Source organism: Gastrolobium bilobum, unplaced genomic scaffold (assembly GCF_033153095.1).
Source record: "Gastrolobium bilobum isolate Gb01-03AN ecotype WA unplaced genomic scaffold, APGP_CSIRO_Gbil_v1 utg1154, whole genome shotgun sequence".
NCBI classification, from domain to species: Eukaryota; Viridiplantae; Streptophyta; class Magnoliopsida; order Fabales; family Fabaceae; genus Gastrolobium; species Gastrolobium bilobum.
In genome coordinates this window covers 86270-112799 of record NW_026898337.1, presented here as the reverse complement: position 1 = coordinate 112799, position 26530 = coordinate 86270, and the positions used below count along the sequence as shown (strand labels likewise).

The window sequence follows — 26530 nt, the reverse complement described above, 5'->3', positions numbered from 1 at the left end:
TTAAGTAAATTAATACCTTCTGTTTTTTTCTTTATGCATACTTATAACGTAACCAATCTGCATCGCAAATTAATGGTTGAATCGTAATTAATCCACACAGGCCAAGCCAAAGGCTCCTGAAAAGCCCTCGACTCTTTTAATACCTCTAACCGATGTCAAACTTTAAAATTTAACATCAAATCCCAACAGTTGATTTTCGTCAAACAACGGTTATCATTTATTGAGAATCAAATTTATTAATTAATTATTAATTCTCAATAAATGATAATCGTTGATTGTCGAAAATCAATAATTAAGATTTGATGCTAAATTTCTAAATTTGAAAATTATATTTCATTTTAATAAATCATTGAATTCACATTAATTTTTTTTCAATAAATAAATTAATAAATTTTAAGCTCAGAAGCATTTGATAATATCATTAAATGCATACTAATTTAAAAAAAATTAAATAATAAATATTTATTTGCAAATTTAATAATATCATTTAATACATATTATTTTTTTTGAAAATAATAATAATAAAAAATGTCACCTTAAAAGAAGCATTTCATAACATCATTTTTTTAATCTACTTTTTATTTATTATATAAGATATATCAATCTATAAATAAAACTTAGATCAAACGAATATGCAAATAATGAGGTTTTAAAAAGATGAATTTCATACTGAATTAAAATTTTCTTCTTATGTATATATATAATAACCTCATTTTTAAGATTTTTTTTATACCCAGGCTTGATTTTTTCAATATTATTTTGCAAGGAAAATTACACATTCATTTTAAGGTAAATTCGTTGTAACATATGTATATAGTTGTACACTGTTTATATTTAATTTATACGAAATGGTTAAACATATTATTTTAATAATTCTTAATTTTTTGGTGGAGGAAATCTGTCACCAGGATAAAATCAATTATTTATTTCTATTTATCTAAAATCAGAATGAATTTACTCTACAATAAATAACGCGCATTTGTGAAAAATCAAAATAAAAAAAGATATACTTTAAAATTTGACTTTGGACATCTAAATACTTTCATTCCTTAATTAAGAAAAGTATCAGATTTTAACCTATATATGTTTTTTCATTCAAAGAGTCTTTTTATAACAATAAGATATATTGCTTAATACTTATCTTTTTACATCTATATTATATAAAAAATACTAATATTGACTTAATGTTATGTATATTTTGTAAATCTTTAATAATTGATGGTTTGATTTTTTTAAAATTTTTCATATCAAATATATGTTTATATTTTTTTAATGTATAAAACCGGATCAACGAAGTAACCCTTATTAAAAATATCAATCTACAACTTAATTTGATCTCTTTCTTTGCATGGCTTCTTTATTAAAAAAAATTTCATTTAATTTTTTGTTTATTTGAATTTTAACGTTATTTTTATTGTAAGAAAAATAGTATGTGCATTCGAATTAAAAAAATAATATTTACACCAAAAAAACCAATAGCACTCTTATATTATTTTCTTTGAGATAATATAATTAAAAATTCATATTTTACTAGAATCTATTTCTATTTTTTAAATAATTAAAATATAAAATTATTTTATAAAGAAAATGTGAAACAATGGAAATAAAAATAAGATTTTTCATTTATAAATTTACAAAAGAGATATTTTAAGGATATCATTGAATGCAAATTAATTTTTTCAAAAAAATAAATAAAAAAATATTACGACTTTGGAAGCATTTAATAATATCATTAAATACATATTAATTTTAAAGAAAATAATTAAACGATACAGATTCCTTAACAGCATTTAGTAATATCATTAAATATACATTGATATTTTTTTTTTTTTGAAAAAATAGAATGAAAAATGTTTCCATAAGAAGCGAAGGAAAAACAAAAAACAATGGTTGGATATTCGTTTGAGGAGGTGTTCTATAAATTGTTGTCATTCTATAAATTGAACGTAAAAACCGAAGGAAAAGTATGTTGGATATTCGTTTGAGGAGGTGTTCCATGATGCAGAGCTCACGTGACGTTGTCGCCGGTAACATTGACCTTGTGACGGAGATCCTTCTCCGGCTGCCGGTGAAAGACGTGGGTAGATGCAAGTGTGTCTCAAAACAATGGTTGTCTCTCATCTCCAACCCTCAATTCTGTCACTCCCACTCTTGTCGTCTCTCCAACACCTCGGCCTCTTGTTTCCTTTGGTACCGATCCTATTCGCAATTCCATAGAATCCCCTTGACTAACTTTGACTCTAACTCTTCTACTATAAGGACCTACCAATTTCGTGATAAACGTGTTTTGCGTTATACTCAAATTATTCATTCATGCAACGGTTTTATATTATTCAAACATGTATACTACCGTGGTAAACATTTGCGCCGATACAATAGTTATGAAGTCGTTAACCCAACGACCAAGCACTCCCGTACTCTCAAATTCCCTGGCCAAAATTTTCACTATGAAATATCAGCACTTTATTTGGCTGTTGACCCTTTGATATCCATTCACTTTAAAGTTATTTCATTCCTAAGAGTGCAAAGTGAGAGTCGGTGTATCGAATATGATGAAACTTCCGGTCCCAAGAAGTTCGAGATTAATACATATTCTTCTGAGACTAGTTCTTGGAATGGGGATGGAGTCTTCTTTACTGCCCCACCCAATTTCATTGTTGATTCTGGCGTTTACTTCAATGGTGCAATACATTGGTACAATTCTGGTGAGAGTTCCATATATTTTGATGTCCATCGGCAATGCTTTAAAACACTGCCAGAACCAGAATTTGATAACTCTAGGAATGTGCATGTTAAGTATTTCGGGGAGTCCAGAGGACATTTTCTTTTGATATTAACTAAGAGTAATGAAAGTTTGGACTTTGATATTTTGGAGCTAAAGGAAGATTACTCCGGATGGGTCGTGAGATATCATGTGGATCTTAATCTTATAGGGGATGCATTTTCACGACATGTTGATCGCCCATTTTATGTGTTATGTGTTGTTCACCAAGCAAGTGAAGAGGATTCAATGGTTGTGTTGTTTCAAGACTCCAAAATCATGTCCTATAATCTAAAGGATCATACTTCAAGAATTATCTATGAATCAGAGGATTTTCGGTACATCACAGCATATGAAATGGGAAAATATTTTTGTCCGTGCTTTGAAACACTATTAAATGTTGGATTAAAAAGAACTTATGAATGGAATAATCTAGAGTCATAAAATCTCTTAGATGTAGAAGACATCAAAGTATCTATTTTATATTTTCTATTGCTTGTTTTTCCTGTTAGACTATAACTTCATGTACCTTTTTTCTATATTGGAATTTCATTTGGGCGTTGTTGCTTTTGAGTATACATTTGGTATACCAGAGTTAGTTTTGTGTTATTAAAATCCTGATAAATGGAGTAATTTGAGTTTACAATATGTGCTGAATTGATAACATTAGCATTTGAAGCAATTATTTCTGGGCGTGTATTAATTATATTTTAGCCTTTTTCTTTTTCGTATATTATATAAAATTTTGACTCTTAATTTTAGCGTGGAAGAATTTTCACTAGTCTACACAAGGAAGGTTTCTCATGGGTCTGCGCTACAAGAGGTAAAATTTTATGTGACAAAGAACGATGATGATTCATAACACTCTATACGCTTTCGCATATCCAATTGCGCCAACAATACTAACCATGATGTAGGTGCATGATAAGGGAAAGTTCCTAGCCATGTTGGGCAAATTCCTAAGGAAAAGATTATGATTTCTTAATGGTTTACTGAAATTTTTATCATTTGTTGTGGTTTTACATGTACAATAAATAAAGAAGCTAAAATTCGGAGAAATCAAGAACCTAAGAGTTTAAGTCACATGTTAAACCTTGGATATTAAATTAGATTGTCAATGTATTTTTGTTTTGAACATGTGTACCTTCTTTTAACATGATGGCATGTATAGTTATCTTGTAAATTGGTATGGATATGTCAGCAATTTGTAAGCTTCGGTCAAGTGCCAAGACGACAATGTGTAGGGCAGTGGCGGACCCATGAATTTTTCTTGTGGGGGGCTAAAAATTAAACATTTGTTTCTCTCTTCAAACATAGTATATGGGAGGCAAAAATACGAAAAATTAAATATTTGTACCTGTTTGGATCTTCTCTTTTTTAAGCTAGAAGCTACTTATAAGCATAAGTTATGCCAAACAGGTTTTGGAAAAAGTTCTTATAATGAAAAGCTCTTTTTTTTAAGTTATTATCTGTTTTTCTTGAATTGTATGTTTTTTTTTAAAAATGAAGAGTTATAAAGATAGATAGGGAGATAATTTTTTTGAAATATGTACTTTTAAGCTAAATTTTTTATGCAATTACCAAGCAGCTTTTAACTTTTTTTTTAGCTTTATCTTATGAGTCGTTTCCAGCTTAAAAATAAGAGGATCTAAACAGGCTCTTAGTGTAATTTATAAAATAAATTGTACACAGATCTTTTCCCATAATTTAATACTAATTCAATATGCTAATTGTTACCACCAGGTCTGCGCCAACAAACAAGCGCCACATAGCTAAAATAATTTGAACTAAGAGAAACCATATAGTTCTATTGGTGGTCACTGATACTCCCAACACTGTAATGTAATCTTAAATAAACCTATTTTTGTTAAAGCAAAAAAGGACAAGAAAGAATTAAATCCTGGATTTGATAATCGTGACTTTCTTTTTTCTATCTCTGAACTCTCTCTAAAACCCCCCAAACTAAACCCTGAGCTTACTTTTCACTTCGACAAGATCTAATCATGGTACTGCACTCTTTCTCATTCTTTTTTTGTTTTGTTTATTTCGTTAACTTTACTAGAGGGAGAAAAAATGTAGTCAGAGTTAGAAGGGTTTCAATAGATATAAGACTTAAGAATACAAAGAAGCTCTATAAACTCTGCGGTGGGAGAAAACTACTTCTCATTAATGGAGAGGAAAATAGAGGTTTCTTGCATTATACTTATGTTAAAAAAAATTCTTCAAATTTTGGAGGGGGGGGCGCCAACCCTAGCACCCCCTGGGTCCGCCCCTGGTGTAGGGGCTAGTTTATATTAATATAAACATCAATACATGTGATATTTTTTATGGATGTTGAGAACATAGATCACGACTGTTGTGTCATGCTCAGGGACAACCGTATGTACGTTGATGTGTGTAGTTTATGAAGTATGATTCTATGGAAATTTTAAGTGAGGGTGATAAGTGTGCAAGACACTATGTTTTTGTGGTTAAAAAGAGTTCAAATAATAATTAAAATAATTAAAAATATAGTGTTAAATAATAAAATAGTAAAAGAGAGAAAATTGCAACCAAACAGATAAGATTCTAACATTTGTTGTTGTTTCAGGTTGTTCTATACTAGAATAACAGAATACTAACCTGATAACGACCAAAGGTTATTGCAATCCAGAAGATATGAAGCGAAAAGAAGGAAATTAATAAATATTAATTATTTGGTCAAGCTCGCTATACTGCTCGCACCAGCGAGCAAGTAAGTGAGCAGCATTGTGAAGCTCGCTCCACTGCTCGCCAAAACTATAATAATAAAACTAACTAATAATAAAAAATGATCCAATCTAATTTTATAGATATGACTAATGTTGATTAAATTAGTCCCCGGCAACGGCGCCAAAAACTTGTTGACGAACTCGGCAAGTGCACCGGTCGTATGTAACACCACGTGTATACCCGGTTTGTTAACATGTCATCGTATTAAGCCACATTTAATTAAAATGCGGAATAACTTTTTCTTTCATCCAATTATGACGTCAATATCATTACCAAGTTGATTATTAAATCCTTTTCATAAAAACATCGCCTATATGTAATTGCAAAGACAACTAACTGAAATACCTCAATATATAAATAAAGTGTGCATCTAAGTCACAGATCTACAACACGTAGTCCGGACAACATCCTGATACATTAATACAACTAGAAATCGAACAAAGACATAACCCAGTCAAAGTGGCATGGACAATCCCCATGCTCACCAAATAAACAGCATAGTCAACAAGGTCTCAACAAGGTAATCCATAATGAAGCTATAATCATAAAGCAGTAAACAGGATCCAGCATCCAAGTATAACAGCATAAGCAGCATAAGCATATATCATCAATCAACTAAGCTCTGGCCTCCTGCCACTATAGGTCTCAACTCCCGCATTACCTGAACCTAAAAATGGTGCCCCAAACGTGGGGTGAGATCTCTAAAAAGAAATCTCAGTAAGACAAGGGGTCCTCAAGGATCTTCCGCCCCAAGCTCACTTACATGTGCAATATAAGTTCTAAAAGCAGTTTAACAGTATAAGTTCCAAAATAGTGCAATGCAACAGATAATCATGTCATGTGTGTTTATACTATTCTACTGATCAGAGAAGTGCAGGAATACGTCTATTACCCACACAGTATCAGCCCATGTTGTACCAGCCCATGCTGTATCTACCCACAGGATCGCCCCATGGCCTCCTGTGTAGGCGTCACACCACATACATATCATAAAGCATTTGCACTTAACAGCTCCATAGCATTTCAATAAACAGTACATGAAAACACATCATGCATATAAACCATCCCCCCATGGGACATGGTGGAACCAACAGTGGCTAAACCGACGACACGAAAGCTTATCTTGCGAGCTAGCTATCCAAGCCAAGAGTCCACAATACCTCAGAGTCCACAAACAGCAAGATCACAATCTGTTTGGACCAACAATATTATCAATATTTATGCACAACAAGCATATGATTTAAAGACAACGCCCTTCCTTTATGTTTTACGTCTTAAGGCTTCTTACAAAGCCACAAGCCCTTAATCACTTAGATTCTGACTTAGTTAATTATTATAGAAATTCAACTTCATCAGTCTAGGGTCCACTAACCCATAACTCAGTTCTGTATGAACAGTATCTTCACTGTTCATGAAAACCCAGAATATTTGGATATTTGTCGGGGGCATATCCGGATATCCCATATCCGGATATCCCATATCTGGATATCCATATTCGGATATCAGAAGACCCCATATCCGGATATCAATATCCAGATATCATATCCGGATATCCCATATCCGGATATTTCGCGACAGAATGCAGTTCTGCATTTCGCGAGATATACATCCAAAGGTTGGGTTTTTAACCCATTCCAACGTTAAAGCATGCATTTTTACTCTGTTTTAAGTCCACATACTAGTTGGTTACTTGTTTAACTCATTAAACATGGCAAGACTCCACTTTTACTCATTAAAATTCATGATCAAGGTTGGTGACACTTACCCAAGCTCAAAACAGCAACCAAATGTGCTCTTGGAGCTCACTTGAAGCTCCCAAAATTCTGGCTTCTCAAGGAAACAAAAATGACCACAAAGCAAGGTCCTTTATCACTCAAAATGGCTTCTTGAAGTCTCCAATGGAAAGAACAATGGCTCACACTAAGGGACACAACAACTCAGCCACTCAACAACTCACCAACAGCACCTACAACTCAGAAACACAAGCCTCTCACTCACCCCCAACACAACCACTAGGTGTTTACAAGGAAGAATCAAGAGAAAAGATGATCATTTGGTGGTTTTCCCATGAAGAAATGGTGGTGATAAGAGGAGAAGACACCAAGTCAGAATGGAGAAGCATAAGAGTCACGTAGGGAGGCTGAGTATCAGCCTAAGGTTATGCGCCCTTAGTATATATAAGTGGTTTAAGTTAAAACACACAGTATTAGTGCTAAATGCTACGCTTAGCATTTTAATCCCGAACTTAGGATTCTGAACCTACTCAATTTTACAATATTTAACATATTTTTATTTTATTTTTCGCAGCACCTTTCCGGTACGCGCTTTTCCATAGCCAGTATCAGTTCTGCCACCAGTTCTCATTATTTTGACCTGAAACTTGTTTTACTAGTCCTACATAATATTCTAGGAATTTTTCGGGATACTTTTTCGGTACGCACTTATACCGAGTAGCAGAACCGGTATCTGCACTTTTCGTCTGAAAAGCGACTTTCAGCATTATTACTCACTTACTATAATTATTTAAGCCTCATAATAATTATTAGGGTCAATTATGGAATTATTTCCTAATTTCTCATAACTAATTAATTAACTTCCTTAATTAACGGTGCGGGTTCTTACATCGTACAAGTAATAAAGTGATAAGAAAAGTTGTCGATCCCACGAGGACTGATGACCAAGCAATAATTTATCTATTTAACTAAAGTTGGATCGATCATAAAAGGGTTTCTTGAGAATATTGTGATTAAATTAAAAACAGAATTTGTAAACTTATTTTTAGTTTTTAATATTTTAGAAAATAAATTCAGAATTAATAAATCTAGAATTTGGGTTTAAGATTTAATAAAAAGGTGTAGCTAGGATTCAACTTCCCTAAGGGGCGTTTGGTTCAGGAAATTTTTTTGGAATAGTAGAAAAATGAGATAGATAGAGAAATGATTGGAAAGATAGATAAAGTGAGATAGGTAGAAAAATGTAAAAAAAAAGTTGTTTGGTGGGAAAAAACTTTACTGGGAAAATTAAGTAACTTTATGAAATCAACAGTGCATTAAAAGCCAGATAACCGGTTTTCCGAAAAATCCCACCTTCAAATTAGGTTTCTAAACAGTGCGGATATCTATGTTTCTCATAAATCCAGACAAATTAGATAGATGGGTTTTTGGTAAAAAAACGTTGAAACAAACATGGTGTTTCTAAAAGCCATACTTGAAAAACATAGATATCCGCTGAAAAGCTCCCAACCAAACACCACCTAATGGTTTTTTAACGAGTTTTCCTATTCTTATGATTACATTCAAGATCAAATTATTAATAGCTCTTTCTATGATTGATTAAATCTCAATCCCTTGGTAATCCAATTATTAATGAGGGCCTACATTTTCAAAGAATTGGAATTGCAGAGGGACCAAAAGTTGACTTTTTTAGTAGGGACCGTGTTTTTTGTTAGGAACACAAGAGAGGATTTACTCTATATTTTAATAGGGGCATGATCCATCAACACCGGTGTTAGGGGTGTTAATGGATCGGGCTGAACTGGGCTTTGGTTTTGAAAGGTTAAGTCTGTGATTAAATGTGTCTCAGATTGGCCTAACCTATAACATGTTATGAATATAATTATCGGCTTGTAATCTAGTTTAGCCTGTTAAAAAAAAATAAGACAACAAAAATTTATTCAAATAGAATATACGATCAACAGTACTAATAATTTCACAAAGATTCATAAATTCAATGTATATCCAAACAACATAATATAGAACAAGTTATTCAAAAAATCTGCTTAACCAATAAACTAAATTAGTACAAAATTCTGCATATGCAAAAGAACAAAAAGCTACAACTTCTACGCAAATAATTTAATATACTCATATCAATAATTTAATACATTGCGATGTTGTCTCCTTCTACATAAAAAAAAGTCAGATTATGCTCGACTTTCAATTATAATATCGTAAGATATAAAACAATTTAAATTAAGTAAATTAATACCTTCTTTTTTCTGTATGGTATACTTATAAGTTATAATGTAACCAATCTACACTGCAAATTAATGTATGAATCGTAACCAATCTACACAGGCCAGGCCAGGCCAAAGGCTCCTCGCTCTTTTAACACCCTTAACCGGTGTCAAATTTTAAAATTTGATATCAAATCATAACCGTTTATTTCAATGAACAGTTATCATTTATTGGGAATCAAACTTATTAATTAATTATTAATTCTCAATAAATGATAATGTCAGAAAAATCAACATTTAGGATTTGATGTCAAATTTTAAAGTTTGACACCGGTATCACAAAATTATATCTCATTTTAATAACATCATTGAATTCGCATTAATTTTTTTTTCAAAAAATAAATTAATAAATTTTATGCTCAGAAGCATTTAATAATATCATTAAATACATATTAATTTAAAAAATAAATAATAAAGATTTATTTGCAAATTTAATAATATCATTTAATACACATTTTTTTTTTTTGAAAAAAGAGAGAGTAATAAATGTTACCTTAAGGGGGTGTTTGGTTGAGGAGAAATTTTTTGAATACTAGGAAAATGTAATTGATAGAGAAATGGTTGAAAAATGAGTTTGGTAGGAAAATGTAAAAAAAGTTGTTTGGTTAAGTAAAATATTACCGGGGAAATTAAGTGAAATAACAGAATGATGTGTTTGGTTGAATATTTTATATTGATGGGAAAGTAATTGAAGTTACCAAACTATCCTTTTTTAAAATTGCCCTTTATACCAACGATTGTCCAAACGGTAGTATCCAGATATCGTCCTCCTTGTCTCCATCTTTGGGTGTCGTCTCTGTCTCCCTCGTTGTGCCCTTGTGTCGTTCAAAAATCACCTCAACCATCTGGCAAGGCACGGGTCGCGTCTGGTAACTTGAAACCGCAGGCAACTACAACTGAAGAACAAGGTTTGAGGTTATGTAGGTGTTCTGCATTGTACCTGTCTCGTTTCAATTAGGGTTCGAGTTCCCAGCTGTGGACATAAGCAAGGGTAAGTCCATGTTGCGTTGCAGACACTCCATCGCTACCTGATCCTGCGCTGCTGCATAACCGGTATCCATCTTAGTGTTATGGCTTGGCGTGTGTTTCTATTTTGTGTGTTATTATTTATTTATTTTATTTAAAATGATTACTTATCAATCGGTTTTGTATCCGTGTTTTGTGTTATATGTGTTTAATTTTGTATGGTCTGTTTAGGGTTTGTTGAATATAGTTTGTTCATGGTAAGTCAGAAACCGTAACCTTAGCTTACAAAATCCCAATTGCATTTATCGGCAATGTGTGATAATTTTTTGCTTGAAGTTTTGTTTCCTTCTTGAAAATGTTTATACGTTAGGCAATGGGTGACATTGTTGATTGGTTGTTTAGGGGTGTTAGATAACTAAATAGGAACTAAATTAGTTAACTATGGTCCTTTTTGCTCTAAAAGAAGCATAAGACTATAGTACTCATGGCAAAACCATAAATGCAAGGACTCCTTAATTGTGTTAATTACTCATTATTATAACTGCTACCCCCCCTCTACTATCATTTTAAGTTCTTGATATGGCTGTTTGTTTATAAGGTGACTATCGAATGCAGTCCTATTTGTGAAAATTTGATCAAAGTGGTATAAAAATTTGATGCATGGAACTGCGTGTGATTCCATGCCAATTGTAGAACTGGGTAGAACTATTCCAAGAGACCAAGATTCCATATGGGTCATTGGATATCGATTCCTTGAAATTCAGCAATGCTAAATAATCAGTCTCATTTCCTAATGCAGAGGTAGTTGTGTTTGGGCCAAACCACAATGAGTTCAAAGTAAAGAGAAGAAATAGGTGAAGGCCACTAGACCAAAATGCAGGTAACATGAGAGTAAAGGGCTTCATTTGGTTGAGGAATACAAGGTCACTGGATAGTGTGTTTTCTTTTGCTAAATAGGTTTATTGGGTTTTGATAATTCGGTGGAGACACGGGAGAGGCATATTCCTTCCTGCTCTTACTCTGCACTTAAATAGTGGAGGCAACATAATCAACATGACATCTTGAGTTTGAATTTGGATTGCCGATACCAAAAAAAAAAAATCAAGTCAATTGATCTGTTTTGTTTCCTAACATAAGCAAGATAATGATTTTGTGTGGACCAAGAGGCATGACATGGAGCCAACAATATATGCTTAATAGTCAATAGCCAATGCTTATAATAAAAGCTTGGCTTGGCCTTGATTTGTTTTGTACTTAAATAACTATGGCTATTAAATGGTAGCTATATTCTTTGTGTGTTTCATTTACTGTGCTTTTTTTTTTATTTTACATCCACGATGGTTGATAGTTCATAAGCTTAGACTTTTAGGTTTTTTTTATTTTTATTTTTTTAATACAAAGACAACAAAAAAAATCAAGGTCATGAATACCTATAGTAATAGGTCTGTGCAGCTTCTATTCATGGACTAGGATAGGTACCCCTTTTTATGATGTTGAAAACTAAAAGGTTAATAAATTATTAGGATGAAAGTAAAAAATAAACAAAAAAAATTTAAAAGTAAGAGAATTGATACGTACTTGACGTCGTCTTGTATTAATTAGTTCAAATGCATGTATCTCTCTCTAATTTGTCCTCTATTTTTGTTTACTAGTCAATAATCAATGATTCCGGTAGAAGTCAATGCATGTCTACCTCACCTTGATTACTATTTTTTCTATGTTGCTTAAACAATCATATCTTTGTGGGTGGAAGACTGGAAGGTGAGATTTAATGTTCATGCTAAGTAGTTGAATGTATTAATCTGAAAATACATAGGAATTTCTTAATGTTTAGTGAAAAGCCTGGTCTTGTTTCATTCTTCTGTCTTGTTCTCTCTGTGATTATTCCGCTTTTTTATTTGTTTGCCTCGTTGCCCTTGGAAGATGATCTTGCTTAGTCCATGATTGACTCTTTATTTGGAATGTTTATGCGCTTACGTTCAAATTAGTTTGTGGTATTGGTAGAGAGTGGTGGGTTGAGGTGATGATGAAGAGGAAAATAGAAAATTGTATAATTTGTAGTATTTTTTAGTACCCTATCATGTAAACACCAGTCATTAAAGAGGTCTGCAATAATTGTCATTTGCTTTTTTGTGAAACACCAGTCATCTAAATTGTCATTTGCTTTTATCTATTTCCAAGTTGTCTGCAATAATTGTACTTTTGATTTCTGCCTTGGACATTTTGCTTTGCCATTATATTATCAAATCTTAATCTCACGAAATTTTACCTCACTTGCAGCATCTTCAGTTTCAAGAAGTCAATCAGATGTTGTGAGGATCATGAGTCCTCCATTTGGTGATCATGTAGAGGATAAGCTGGTCAATTGGAGAGGATTATTCGTTATTGTCATTAAAGTTAATTGGTTGAAATTCAAGAAGAAAAGATAAATGATGTGATATAGTCATGTGGAATGTTCTTTTTTTTTTTTTAATTTATTAGATGCTTTGCTGTACTTTTTTTATTCATTTTCCATTTTCATGGACTTTGCAGATTGTTTCTGACTCAATGAGAGCATCTTCAAAGAGGAAAATAAACGGAACACCCATCAAGATGCTCATAGACCAAGAAATGTCCAAAGAAGTTGTTTCCAAGCACAATCCACCGAATGCAGTAGCAAAATTAATGGGACTTGAAGCCATCCCATTGGGAGAGCCTAATTTAGCTGTGGAGGGAAGCCAAAGAGGAGTTTATTCTCAACATATGTGTGGTCATTCAGGGACACCATTCCAAAAGCTGGGAACCACTTAGACTCAATGACAACTATAGAAAGTCCTTGTGTTGCTTCAGAAGGATCAGCTGATACCACACAAATGAGATCAAGCACAGAGAATGTTCCAATGCATGGGCTTTATGATTCAAATAGATCTGATGAATCCTTGGATCAGTCAGGAATACCAGGAAAACACCATCTTGGGGTCAACATAATATGATGAGGGGGTGTGAATCAAGATAATATCCACTTGGGGTCAATGGAATCTCTCTGTTTTTTTTTTACATTGTGGTCAAACAATTCTGTATTTGCTTGCTGTTTTCAATACATGTAAAGGAGTCTGTAAAATAGTGAGGGGGTGTGAAGATATTATGTATCCACTTTGTGGTTTTTTTTAGTTCATCATGATTAATAAAATAGAAGATTTACAAGTCTCCTGATTCTCCTGATTTACTAGTCTCCTGGTTAACATCACTTGCATCTTTTCCATCCCTTCAAGCTAAAAAAGTATGTAGCATATATTATATTAGACACATCCATGACAGCCAACAAAGTTACCATATATTTCCTTGACAAACTATTAAATTAAACATCAAATGAATGACTGTAAATGCAATCTTTGACATGGTCATACAATAAAAAAGCTCATGCTTCAACTAATAAACCACATGCAATCTTGGAAATTTTCAAAAAGTCAAATAAAAAAGTCCTTTAGTCAAATAAACCACATGCTTCAACTTATTTTTGTGCCCATCATTGCATGCTCATGCTTCCATCCCTGATGCTCAAGATTCACTTGCAAGAAGTTTTGTAAAATAGAAAGCTTATGAAATGGTAAAATAACTGATCAAGTGCTGGGTGAACTTTACAAAGGTTTTTTTTAACCCCACTCTTACTTCAATTATATCAAATACACATCTATGATATCAACTAGTCCAGTAGACAATCGTATATTCAGCAAATTAAATGTGTCTAGATTCATTAAAGACCCTTGGAAATTGTCAAATAAAGCAGCTAAGAAATTTGATACAATCGAAATTGCAAAAATCTATCATGTAAACACCAGTCAGAAATGCATAAAGCCCACTTTTCTCATTCATTTTATCTCTTTTCCACAAAGACTGTCATATTAAGTGATGACCAAAAGAGACAGAACCAAGACTATAATGACCAAACAAATAAGATCCCAACTCTTATTGGTTTTTTAAGGCTGCACACATATGAAAACATTGTCTTTAACTGAAAAGTGATTACTGATAACCCTTCAAATAAAAGACATTGGCTTACTTAAATGCCTAATAATATCTGTATCCTTATATTATATCTCTCAAACTATAGAACTGAAGTTGATAAAGTGAAGAATCAATTGGAAAATGGGGCAAATATATGGTAGCACTGATATGCGCATGAGGCAATTAAAAGAACTTATTAACCAGAATTCTCAAACCTCAAAATTTCATATAAAATTGCATTCAGTAGAAGTGAGTGTTGTTCCCTGCTTTATGTAGTCAATAGTGATCATTCCAATGTCAAGGTTCAGTGGAAGTTACAAAACCAATACTTACAGAGCAAAGACATCTTAACATCAGAAACAAATCCAATAGCTTTGGAATTTCACAAAAAAGACACTTGGAACATGTATCTTACATACAGGGAAGTACAATACAACATGTACAAATATTGTTTCAGCATATTCAGGTGAGGCAGATTAGAAGATAGTTGTAAAACCAAAAATTACAAAAGACTTTGATTTACATAAACCAAAAAAATCATAGTCCTTAACCATTAACAGTGGCAGTAGCACAACTTTAAACAAACAGATGATGTCAGTAGCACAGTCACACCCAAAAAAGTGGCACCAGTTAGGCTTCCATTCACAAACTATGTCTGCTTAGGCACAATTAATGTTCGAAATTTGCCAATAACCCAGCAACCAGGCACCTTCTATTTACCTCGGAGGATTGCATGAAAATATCTATCAGGCTACTGTCCTTACCCAGTATCACACCCACATGGACCCTCTGAGGCACAGTCAGGTCATCGTATGTGTCTAGCACATCCATAATTGACATTCGCCTATTGCTGCCATCTGCTTGGTGTTGAAAGCAAGACACCAATTTGTCGATGCTGTCAGTTGATTTGCGGTATGTCTGTGTAAGGTCTTTCATCACATCAACAACCTCAACCGTGAAAGGATCTTCACTCCTTTGCCTTTTCTTACCCTTTCTGGCAGTAACAGTGGACACGGGTGATTGAGGCACAGCCTCTTCTGCTGGACAGTCAGGTATGGGAGGATCTTCTAGAGGCTGTGGGATATAGTCACCCGTGAGGTCTAGGTAATCATCGAAGGGGACTCTAGTGTCATCAAACAAGGCAGGATCTCGTTCCATTTCATGTATTGCGTCATCTGCACCCACAACATGAACTCTTGTAGCTACATCCTTACCAAATATAGTTTCGTCCGTCCAAACTCTTGGGTTTCAGAACAGCGCGAAGAAGATTGTGAATGATCAAATATGGCACGCGATGAGAGATAGCTCCATTCACCAAATCGAAGTCAGACAACAAGTTGTTTGGTATGTGGCTGAGATTTTCTTCCTTATATGTGGATAAGACCAGGGGGTAACTTTGTCAAATTTTTCGTCCCTTTTCAAGTTGTCCGATATTATCTCAAAATACCATCGTTGAAATGGGTTTCTTCGACAGGGAAAATTGCCCTGATTTACACTACAACATCGATAGCTGGGGAAATATGATTGATGGCTAATTTTTAGATTATCCCTCAACCAAACGTGGACAACTCAGTTACCCACTACACTTTGCTGGGATACTTAGTGAAAATCCCGAACCAAATACAACCTAAGAAGCATTTCATAACATCATTTTTTGATCTACTTTTTATTTATTATATAAGATATATCAATCTATAAATTAAACTTAGATCAAACGAATATTCAAATAATGAATTTTTAAACAGATGAATTTCATACTGATCAATTAAAATTTTCTTCTTATGTATATGAGGAAGGATATTCTCACTACCAAAATTTTTCACTACCAACTTACTACCTATCTAATCACCATTGAATTAGCATTTTCTCTCTCTTCATAAACTTTTTAACATTCTCTCTCTTTGATCCAATGGTAATTAGATAGGTAGTAAGTTAGTAGTAAAAAATTTTGGTAGTCAAAATATCCTCCATCTATGTATATATAATAACCTCATTTTTAGATTAGTTTTATACCCAGGCTTGATTTTTTCAATATTATTTTTCAATACTAAATTCATTTTAAGGTAAATTCCTTGTATCATATGTATATAACTGTACACTGTTTATATTTAATTTTTACGCAATGGTTAAACATATTATTTTAATAATTCTTAATTTTTTGGTGAAGGAAATCTGTCATCGGGTTAAGAGTAAATGTCCATTTTGGTCTCGAACGAAAAACATAATCCTCACTTTAGTGTTTTACAAAAAAAAAAAAATTAGTCTGGAGGTCCTTAACAAATTTAAAGTAAAATGTGATTCCTCACAAATTCAAAAAAGACTCATAGTAGTCCCTCAAAAGGACTAAAATGGGTCCACTTTAAATCTCATAAGGACCAATCGACTAATATTTTTTTACAAGGGACTAAAACGGGAATTATATTTTTTGTTAGGGATCCAAAATAATATTTACTCCCAGGTTAAAATCAATTAATTGTTTCTATTTATCAAAATCAGAATGAATTTATTCTACATTAAATGACGCGCATTTTTGAAAAATCAAAATAAAAAAAGATATACTTTAAAATTTGAATTTGAACATCTGAATACTTTCATTCCTTAATTAAGAAAAGTATCAGATTTTAACCTATATATTGCTTACTACTTATTTTTTTACATCTATATTATATAAAAAATACTAATATTAATTTATGGATGTAATTGGTTGAATTATGTTAAGTATATTTTGAATCTTTAATGATTGGTGGTTTGATTTTTTTGAATTTTTCGTACAGATATATATTTATATTATTTTAATGTATAAAATCAGATCAGTGAAATGACCCCTGACTTCTCCGTTGAACCCGTAACTCCCTGACCTCGGCCAAGTCGATAGTCGGGCCAATTTTTAAACACTGGTACTTGCCTTTTACATAAAAAGAAAATAGAGTAAATACCATTTTAGGTCTCTAACAAAAAAAACACGGTCTCCACTTTAGTGCTAGTTTTTTTTTTTTTTTTGGATATTATTTTGCAAGGAAAATGGCACAATCATTTGAAAGTAAATTCCTTGTATCATACATAGAAAATTATAAACTAATATGGAAAATTGTAAAGTACTTAGATTCATTTTATGCAAAATGGAAAACAATATAATTTTTTTTTTGGTGGGCGATAACAACATAATTTTAATTGACAGCGCACTTGTGAAATATGAAAATAAATATTTATATATTTACCAAAAAAATAAATAAATATTTATATGCTTTAAAAATTGAAATTGGACATCTGAATACTTTCAATCCTTAACTAAGACAAAGTATCAACTTTTTCCATGGATATGTTTATTCATGATCTTATTTACCAAATAAGATATATTGAGTAGTACTTGCCTTTTTACATTTAAAATATTAATATTGGAGAATCCATTCAAACTGAGATCAACTTAATTTGATTTGCTTTGCTTCAGTTCAATTTCTTTTTTCTTCCAAGCAATTTTTCAGAAAAATATCCGTATACAAACAACTTCGATCTAGCTCTTACTTTGCATGGTTTCGTTACAAAAAAAATCATTTTAATTTATTTATTTTATTTGAATTTTAAGGTTATCTTTAATGTAACAAAAATAATATATGCATTTTTGTTAAAAAATAATTTTTGCACCAAGATAACCTATACCACTATTATATTATTTTCTTTTGGAATAATATAATTAAAAATTCATATTTTACTAGAATCTATTTATATTTTTTAAATACTTAAATATAAAATTACTTTACAAAGAAAATGTAAAAATATTGGAAAAGAAAATATAATTTGTCATATATAAATTTACAAAAAAGATATACATAGGAGTTTACATTTCTACAGTTTCTGTACGTGCAGCAATCAAATACTTGCCATATATATGATATTGTAACAACCAATTAGTGTTACTATCAGACAATTTCACCGTTAGATCGATTATATTGATTCAATGCTTATATTTATTTCCATTTTGTATGGTTATGATTCTCCATATTTAAAAATTATAACCATACAAATGTGAAAATAAATATAACCATTGGATCAACATATATAATCGATCTAACTGTGAAATTGATTGGTAGCAACACTAATTAGTTGTTACAACTTACAATATTCTTCCCCTATATATATATATATATATATAGATCAAAAAAGAGTAAAAAAGGAGATATTTTAATGATATCATTAAATACACATTAAGTTTTTCAAAAAATATAAAATATCATAAATGTTACGTTCGTAAGTATTTAATAACATCACCAAATACATATTAGTTTTAAAAGAAAATAATTAAATGATAAAGATTCCTTTACAGCATTTAGTAATATCATTAAATATATAATAAAAATAAATACATATTAGTTTTTAAAGAAAAAGAATTATATAATAAGATTCCCATGAAGCATATCACTAAATACACATTAATTTTTTTAAAAAAATATTGAATAATAAATGTTACTGAAAAAGAAGGAAAAAATATTTGTCCTTTTAAATGATCTAACTTTATGTTATTTTAGATACTAACCGTTGATTTCCGTCAATCAACAGTTAGGATTTATTGAATTTTATTGTGGATTTTATTCTATGAGAGGGTTTTTTCAAAGTGTAAGTTACAAATACACCATAATTTTCGTTCTAAAATAACGTCATTTCGGTAGGGGTGGCAATATGGGTTGAGCCCGGCGGGTCAACCCGCCAACCCGCCAAAACGGGACGGGTTGGGTTGAGATTTTCAACCCACCTCAACCCGCCCCGCCTAGAAGTGGGTTAAAACGGGTTCAACCCGCCGCGGGGCGGGTTGACCTGCCGGGTTTTAAATTTTTTTATTATTTTTTTACAATTAGGTAGTATTTCATTAGTACTTAAATTTTTGCGATATTCAATTTTTTTTTATCTAAGTACTTTCTAGAAAAAATAAAGAATAACAATTTTATTTATGACAAATGTTATCTATTTATAAATTCCTAAAGAATGTTTGACAAATATTAGTATACATTTAAGATTGAGACTAAAAAAAATATAAAGAAGTGTGAAATAAAATAAAATAATATTAAAAAAATTCATAAAATATAATTTATTTTTGAATTGTAATTAATTTTTTTTAATTGGCGGGTTGGTGGGTTGACCCGCCAACCCGTCAACCCACCATAAAATGGGATGAGTTCATTTTTACAACCCATATTTTTTGGCGTGTCAACCCGCCCCGTCCCGTTTTTGGGGGGGCGGGGCGGGTCAACCCAAATTGTCACCCCTACATTTCGGTGAACATTAGACAAATTTTTCTAAAATAACTTTAGAAAAAACGAACCCAATTTTAAATGATTCTTAACTTTTTTTATGAAGGAAATCTGTCAACAAATTAATAATCAATTATTAATTTCTATTATCAAAAAATTAATACGAAAATAAATCTAAAATAGCGCACATTTGTGAAATATCAAAATAAAAATTTAGATGCTTTAAAATTTTAAATTGGACATCTAAATACTTTCTTTCCTTAATTAAGACAAAGTATAAGATTTTTCCTTATATATGCTTATTGATTCTTTCAAATGACACAACTTATGTCATTTCACTCTTACACATAAGTGGAACCCACACTTTTTTTTTTTTTTTTTGCACTCTCTTTTTTCTTTATCTATCTCTTCTTCTCATTTAAATTGACACACAACTTTATATGGTTTAGAATTGACACATGTTTTTTTCCCATATATCAATCCATCTATAAATTAAAGTTAGATCAACCAATATCAGTAACTCTAATATCAGAAAATCGAAGGAAAAAGAGCTTGCATATTCGTTTGAAGTGTTGCATGATGCGGAGTTCATGTGACATTGTCGTCGGCAACTTAGACCTTGTGACAGAGATCCTTCTTCGACTGCCTGTGAAAGACGTGGCTCGATATAAGTGTGTTTCAAAGCAATGGTTGTCTCTCATCTCCAATCCTCTATTCTGTCATTCCCACACTCGTCGTCTATTCATCACCTCTACCCCTTGTTTCCTTTGGAAAGACATATCCGATTCGGAATTCGAGAGAATCCCCGTAACCAAATCTGACACTGACCCATCTCCGGTAAGAACCTACAAATTTTATAACACTCGTGGAGTCCCTTCAATTATGCAGTCGTGCAACGGTTTACTATTATGCAAAACTATATATGTCTCCTTCCGTGTTAAGATCATGCGTACATCCGTAGAAGTTGTTAACCCAACCACCAAGCACTTACTTAGACTTAAACCAAGTCTAATTTTTAATGATGAAAAATTATCTGCAATTTATTTGTGTTTCGACCCTTTGAGATCCATTCACTTTAAAGTTGTTTTGTTCCTAAGAGCAAAAAGTGGTAGTGGGAGTATCACAAATGATAAAACTTCTTGTCCCAACAAGTTTGAGATTAAAGAATATTCGTCAGAGACTGGTTCTTGGAATGAGGCTGTAGTCTTCTTTACAGGTTCACCAAATTTCATTGTTGATGCTGGTGTTTACTGTAATGGTGCTATACATTGGTACACTCCTGGTGAGAATTCTGTTTATTTTGATGTCTATCAGAAACGTTTTAACTCATTGCCAGAACCAGCATCCAATGACGGTAAGAATATGCATGTTAAGTATTTTGGGGAGTTTAAAGGGCATTTGCATTTGATACTAATTGAGAATGAGGAAAGTTTGGATTTTGATATTTTGGAGCTGAAGGAAGATTACTCCGCATGGATTGTGAGATATCATGTTGATCTTAATCTTATAGGAGATGCATTTCCGCTACACTTTCACCATCCATTTTCTGTGTTATGTGTTGTTCACCAAGCAAATGAAGAGGACTCGATCGTTGTGCTGTGGGTCGACTCCAAAATCGTTTCCTATAATCTAAAGAATCATACTTCGACAATTATCTATGAAGTAGATCTTCCATGGTACGTGAGTGGAGATGAAGCGGGTAAATTATTTGATCACTACTTTGAAATTCTACTCAATGTTGGATTAAATTAACCCCCAGCATATCAATGGTATACTCCAGAGTCAGAGAATCTCTCAGATGTAGAAGACAAAGAATCTATTTGACATTTTAAAATGTTTGTTGTCTTTGTTAGACCATAATCCCCCGTACCTTTTTCTATGTTGTAGTTTTCTTTGGTTGTTATTGTTTTCAACTATATTCCGTATGAGTTAATTTCATGTTGTTAAATTTTTGGTAAGGGAAATAGTTTGTTTCGGTTTTCAAATTTGAGTAATTACTTTTACAACCTGTGCTGGACTGAAATTGGCATTCAATGTGTAAAATATAGTTTTTCCTAGGCCAGACAATTTGGGAAAGCTTATACCTGCTGCATTGTTCGTGATATATATATATAATAAGGATACCTGATCTATTATTTATATGCACTTGTACTTTCATTTCAATCGTTTTATGCTGAGAACAATTTATCCCAAGAATTAATACTATCAAGTAATTCAGCTTAAAAAAACAAACTGACAAATGATTATGGTATTATATATTCTACTTGGGATTATAGGTTTAATTGTTAATATATGAAACGGGTCAACGATATTTAGTGAATTGAAATAAGATACATTTTTTTTTTAAAGAGTAATTTCCCAAATAAAATACATTATGGGTGATGTATTTGTTAAAGCACTTGTGAAAAAGATCAAGGTTTAGTTTCAGACACTTTCACAAAGCTAGTATCTTAATTAATTAGAACATCATTCTTTTTCTCAAAAAAAAAAAAAAAAACGACATTGTAATCTTGCCCTTTCAAACACATTTTAGAGTTCACATTAGGAAAATAGCTTGTTAATATGGTATTAAAGTTTCTATGCCCAAGTGATCATAAGGTACTTACTGTCTCATTCTTTTAATAAATATTTAACTATGAAATTTCTTAACACTTGCGAGAGTATGTGAATTGCCCACATTTCATGTCCAACAAACTCTTGTATAAAGAGATGCATTACAGATAATAAAAATAATAATAACTCAACCCCAAATTTAATTATTCAAGAAATGAAACATCTGCCACTGGTGAAGATTAAAGTGAACTCGGTCCCCACCATCATGCAGAACTTAAATCCTCTGTTCTCAATTTTATTCCTCCAATGAAATGCTATCAACTAAGAGAGAGGTTTTTCTTTACAAATCGAGAGGTGTAACATTTTCCTTACCACGAGAGTATTTTCCTAGGAAGACAAAATTATGGGGCGACAGAGAGAAGACAGAGGTTTAGAACACTTTTAAGGATGCTTATGACAAGCCAGATTTAAAGGAATAGGTGGATCAGAAAATGAACCACCTACGATTTGATCAAACACCCAATTGTTAGCAGCCTGAGTGTAATGAACACCATCCCAAATAACCGAAACCGATGGATCCTTGCATGGTTTTCCCAACAGGATCTCTTTTCCATGAATCTTAACCTTAGCCCCACATCCAATGTGCATATTGTAGTTGTACTTCCCACCGTGCCCACAACAAGCTCTCAGAGGTTCCTTAAAACCTGCATTCATCACATGAAATAATACTCTTATTTCCAAACATAAAACACATTCTCATGAACCAGACAAAGCCCCAACAAAGGGTTTACCATGCTTCCTTGCTTGACTAAAGAGAGAGTACTTGACCGAGTAAACATCAACATAGGTGATTGCTGCCAAGGGAAGTTCTTTTCTGAGTTGAAAAACAGCTTCTTTTAATTCACTATTGAAGAACTGAGCAACTTCATTATAAGGGATTGCACATCCTGATTTGTCCACTTGAGATGCTTTTAATGGATGAAGATCCAAGATATATGGCAAACAACCCACAGGACCCGTATTGTGAATCCAGAATGACCTTCCTCCATGATCATACACATACTAGCAATGCAAACAATTTCAACAAACATGCATGTTAATTATGTGATGCATTATGCATAAGCTAGGACATAGTTTTCTTTTTTTAGGAATTGCATTTAATAAAATGGATTACCTTCACTACGTTCTTGAATTGAATTAAAACATCGGGAACATAAGCTCTAACTTGATCTGTGGACATGTTGTGGAAATAACCCGCAGTCAAGTCATTCTGGCCAATATCAAATGTATATAATGCGCGAGAAAAATCTTCTGCTTCTGGTAACAACGTTTTATATACACCACCTACAAGGAAGAAAAAAATGATGACTAACATTTTCATATCTTTTTAATGGATTCCTACATACTTGGATGCAGTGGGGAGCCACTTGGTTCTTGCCACCAACTGATTTTAAATAATGCTACATATTTTTTTTTTAAATTATGGTATAGTTTTGATATTTGTTAGATTTTTAAAAATAATATAACAATGACACTAGCTAGATTTTACTAATTGGATCTTTTGGCACTAGCCGTGTCTTTTCTCAGGATCCGCCACTCTGTGGATGCCCTTCATTTCTTTAAGGAGAGTTCTATTTCACATGAAGACTATGAATAGATATGATGCACATAAAATAAAATTCATAATGTTGACATTACCTTTATTGCGAAAAAGTTGGGACCTGCGCTGGAAATCATTGAACTGATTGAATTGAACATCCAAAGAGAAAGGGCTGAAACCACCATACTGATGAAGGGTTGTATTCTGAGGTCTAATGGTTGATCCAGCAGTTGCAAAGTTGGCTCCATGCCTAAAATTTGAGCCAACCGCATCAAGGTATGCATTCAAGTAGGGTACGCCCAGCTTCTCAGCTTTTAATCCACAAAATGAAAAATGAACGCACAAATTAACATTTTCTTTTTGTCAAGATAAAAAAAGTTAATTAAATATTATGTCAATGTCATAGATAGATTTTGTTTATAAATATTGAATAGATTTTGTCAGGATTTCTTAATCCAATCTTTTCCATTTTGAATCGCCCTCCGTACGTGGCCTTAATTTTTATAAGAGCTGCCTTTCTTCCTACAGGATTTTCATTACTACATATTTTGTTGCACATGATTCTAAAATAATAGATGGTGACAAAAAAAAAAAACACAAATTTATTGACGTTCAAATCAACAACCAAATTAGAGATTAGTATTGCAATCAATTATTTGACTAATTAATCAAAAGCAGCATAAAAAATTATTGTGTTATGATCTTTCACAATTGTTTTTTAAATGATCAAATAGTGACCCTTTTTTTAATAACAAATTTGCCTTCTCAGATTCTCTACTGTTGCAATTTTCTTGAATTAAATTATTAGATTTGATAGCTACATGATATGTGAGAAGAATTTCAGTGGACTCGGACTACCATTTATTCACTGATCTGAATTAATCAAAATTATGCAATTAATGAAAAAAAATAAAAAATAAAAAATAACTTTTTATGTAAATGTCACTTCCTGAATGGACCATGTGGGGCTGGAGCACGAAAAAATTTTCACGTGCAGATGAATAATTTGAGGAACGAATCTTAAGCTAAACAAATCTTATACAATTAAACTATAATATAGTTCCATGGTGTGGTTGGATTCAGGAATTGTGTATACCGACATAGAGGGATAGGCTTACCAAATTTGTTTGTTATATTGATTCTGTCGGTGGAGAATTATAAAAGCCGAATAAAAACCAGAAGAAAATAAAACGGAAAATGATTTCAGTTCTTCTAAAACCCCTTTAAATGTATAATCTTTAAGAAAATTAAAGAAGCAAATTCTCACAGACATGGGATATTATTCTTAATTTAGAAAATTCCTAATCTTTATAACCAAGCACTTTCTAAATCAAGAGGATATCTCTTAGTATTTGGATTGAGTTTAATTTATGCAAGAAAAATAAAAAAAGAACAACATTATCCTAAGTTTTCTACTCATTCACCCAAAAAAACCATACAAACTAGTTTGAGTTAGCAAATGAGAAGATGAAAAAAAAAAAAGGATAGAGAAAAAGATGAAAGTACCTATAAAGTCAATGGTAAGACGGCCATCACAGTAGCGACCAGCAGGGTGATGGAAGTAGGACTCTCCATGAGGAGGACCAGCTTGTCCAAAGGCAGCAGAAAGACCTCCAGTGTCTGAATTTGAGTCCCCAAAGTTGAAGATGGCAGGGAAATAACACTGCCTTGAACTTGAAGCTGCTAATGATTTTGTAATGGAACAAAGTCCCACACTTAGCACAATCCAAAGGGTAATAACAACTTGTGTCAACTTGCACACAGCCTTCATATTCATATTATTGTAGCACCAGTGTCAAAAAGTTGAGGAAAAGGTTGGGACAATGGAGCCAGTGGCCAAAAGAAATATATATAGAATGATGTTACTCAACAGCAAAAAGGGGGTGAACTGTTTTACATCATATGTTTGGAGTTTATCCAGAGAGAGGAACCGCATTGGATTGAGAGCCCTGAAAGCACTATTGCTTTTTTCTTTGAAAGTCCATAAAGGCATCACATATTTTGAGATAAATTAGTAGGTAGTACATTGGTTTTATTCCAATTTGTTTTGCATAATTTTGATGAATCCATTTTATTCAAATTATTGATTTATTTGGAGGATTTTTTAGTTAATGTTGAGAAGATTATTAAGAATATTAATTGAATTCTATTTTCGATTTATCTAGTATAAAATCACGAGATGTGATGAATAGAACAATTAAGGATTTTCTAATGTTAAATTTTCACATAATTTTTGTCTTGTTGAAATTGGTGAAATTTTATCCAAATATATAAGTATTTATAAAAATAAATTTGAAATTTCAACATGAGTTATTTCATTTAAAATGAAAGTATTAAGTTTATTTGAATATCTTTTTAAAAACAAAAAAATTACTTTTTTTGAAAGATACAAATTTTAACTTCTAAAAAAAATCAAAATCAAAATTTAAAAGTCAAACATTTTTTTTCAAAAATTCAATATTTTTTTAAAAATCTAAATAACTTTAAATTTTGTAAAAAAAAACACTTTTAAAATAAATAGAGTATAAAAGCTGTTTTTTTTTTTTTTAAAAAAAAAAAAAGCCAAACAAACGGGCTCTTAGTTGGAGTAGTAGTAGCTATGTAGAATGAATTCAAACCAATTACCATGCTTTGAATTACAAAGAATAGGTGTGAGG

At 32.1% G+C, this 26530-nt stretch overlaps 3 protein-coding genes across 3 annotated transcripts; 2 read left to right on the top strand and 1 right to left on the bottom strand.

Annotated features, from left to right (window-relative positions):
- The first annotated feature begins 1999 nt into the window (after positions 1–1999).
- On the top strand, positions 2000–3205 carry LOC133314995 (F-box protein At5g07610-like). Its single transcript, XM_061516550.1, has one exon. The coding sequence runs from the start codon at positions 2000–2002 to the stop codon at positions 3203–3205; it is 1206 nt and encodes a 401-aa protein (XP_061372534.1).
- A 17094-nt stretch (positions 3206–20299) lies between these two features.
- Positions 20300–21472, top strand: LOC133314994 (F-box protein At5g07610-like). Its single transcript, XM_061516549.1, has one exon. It carries the CDS (start codon positions 20300–20302, stop codon positions 21470–21472), a length of 1173 nt encoding a protein of 390 aa, XP_061372533.1.
- Positions 21473–22540: 1068 nt separating this feature from the next.
- LOC133314993 (GDSL esterase/lipase At3g26430-like) lies at positions 22541–25650 on the bottom strand. The gene is made up of 5 exons (XM_061516548.1): positions 25380–25650; positions 23972–24184; positions 23448–23617; positions 23065–23335; positions 22541–22977 (listed from the first exon to the last, which is right to left on the bottom strand). The coding sequence occupies exons 1-5, from the start codon at positions 25648–25650 to the stop codon at positions 22715–22717; spliced, it is 1188 nt and encodes a 395-aa protein (XP_061372532.1). The 3' UTR covers positions 22541–22714.
- Positions 25651–26530: the final 880 nt, after the last annotated feature.

Coding starts and splice junctions, on each gene's coding strand:
- LOC133314995 (XM_061516550.1), top strand. CDS start 2,000: ATGCAGAGCTCACGTGACGTTGTCGCCGGTAACATTGACCTTGTGACG.
- LOC133314994 (XM_061516549.1), top strand. CDS start 20,300: ATGCGGAGTTCATGTGACATTGTCGTCGGCAACTTAGACCTTGTGACA.
- LOC133314993 (XM_061516548.1), bottom strand. CDS start 25,650: ATGAATATGAAGGCTGTGTGCAAGTTGACACAAGTTGTTATTACCCTT. Junction 24,185..25,379: donor TCTTACCATTGACTTTATAG/GTACTTTCATCT, acceptor GTGGATTAAAAG/CTGAGAAGCTGGGCGTACCC. Junction 23,336..23,447: donor AATTCAAGAACGTAGTGAAG/GTAATCCATTTT, acceptor TTGCATTGCTAG/TATGTGTATGATCATGGAGG.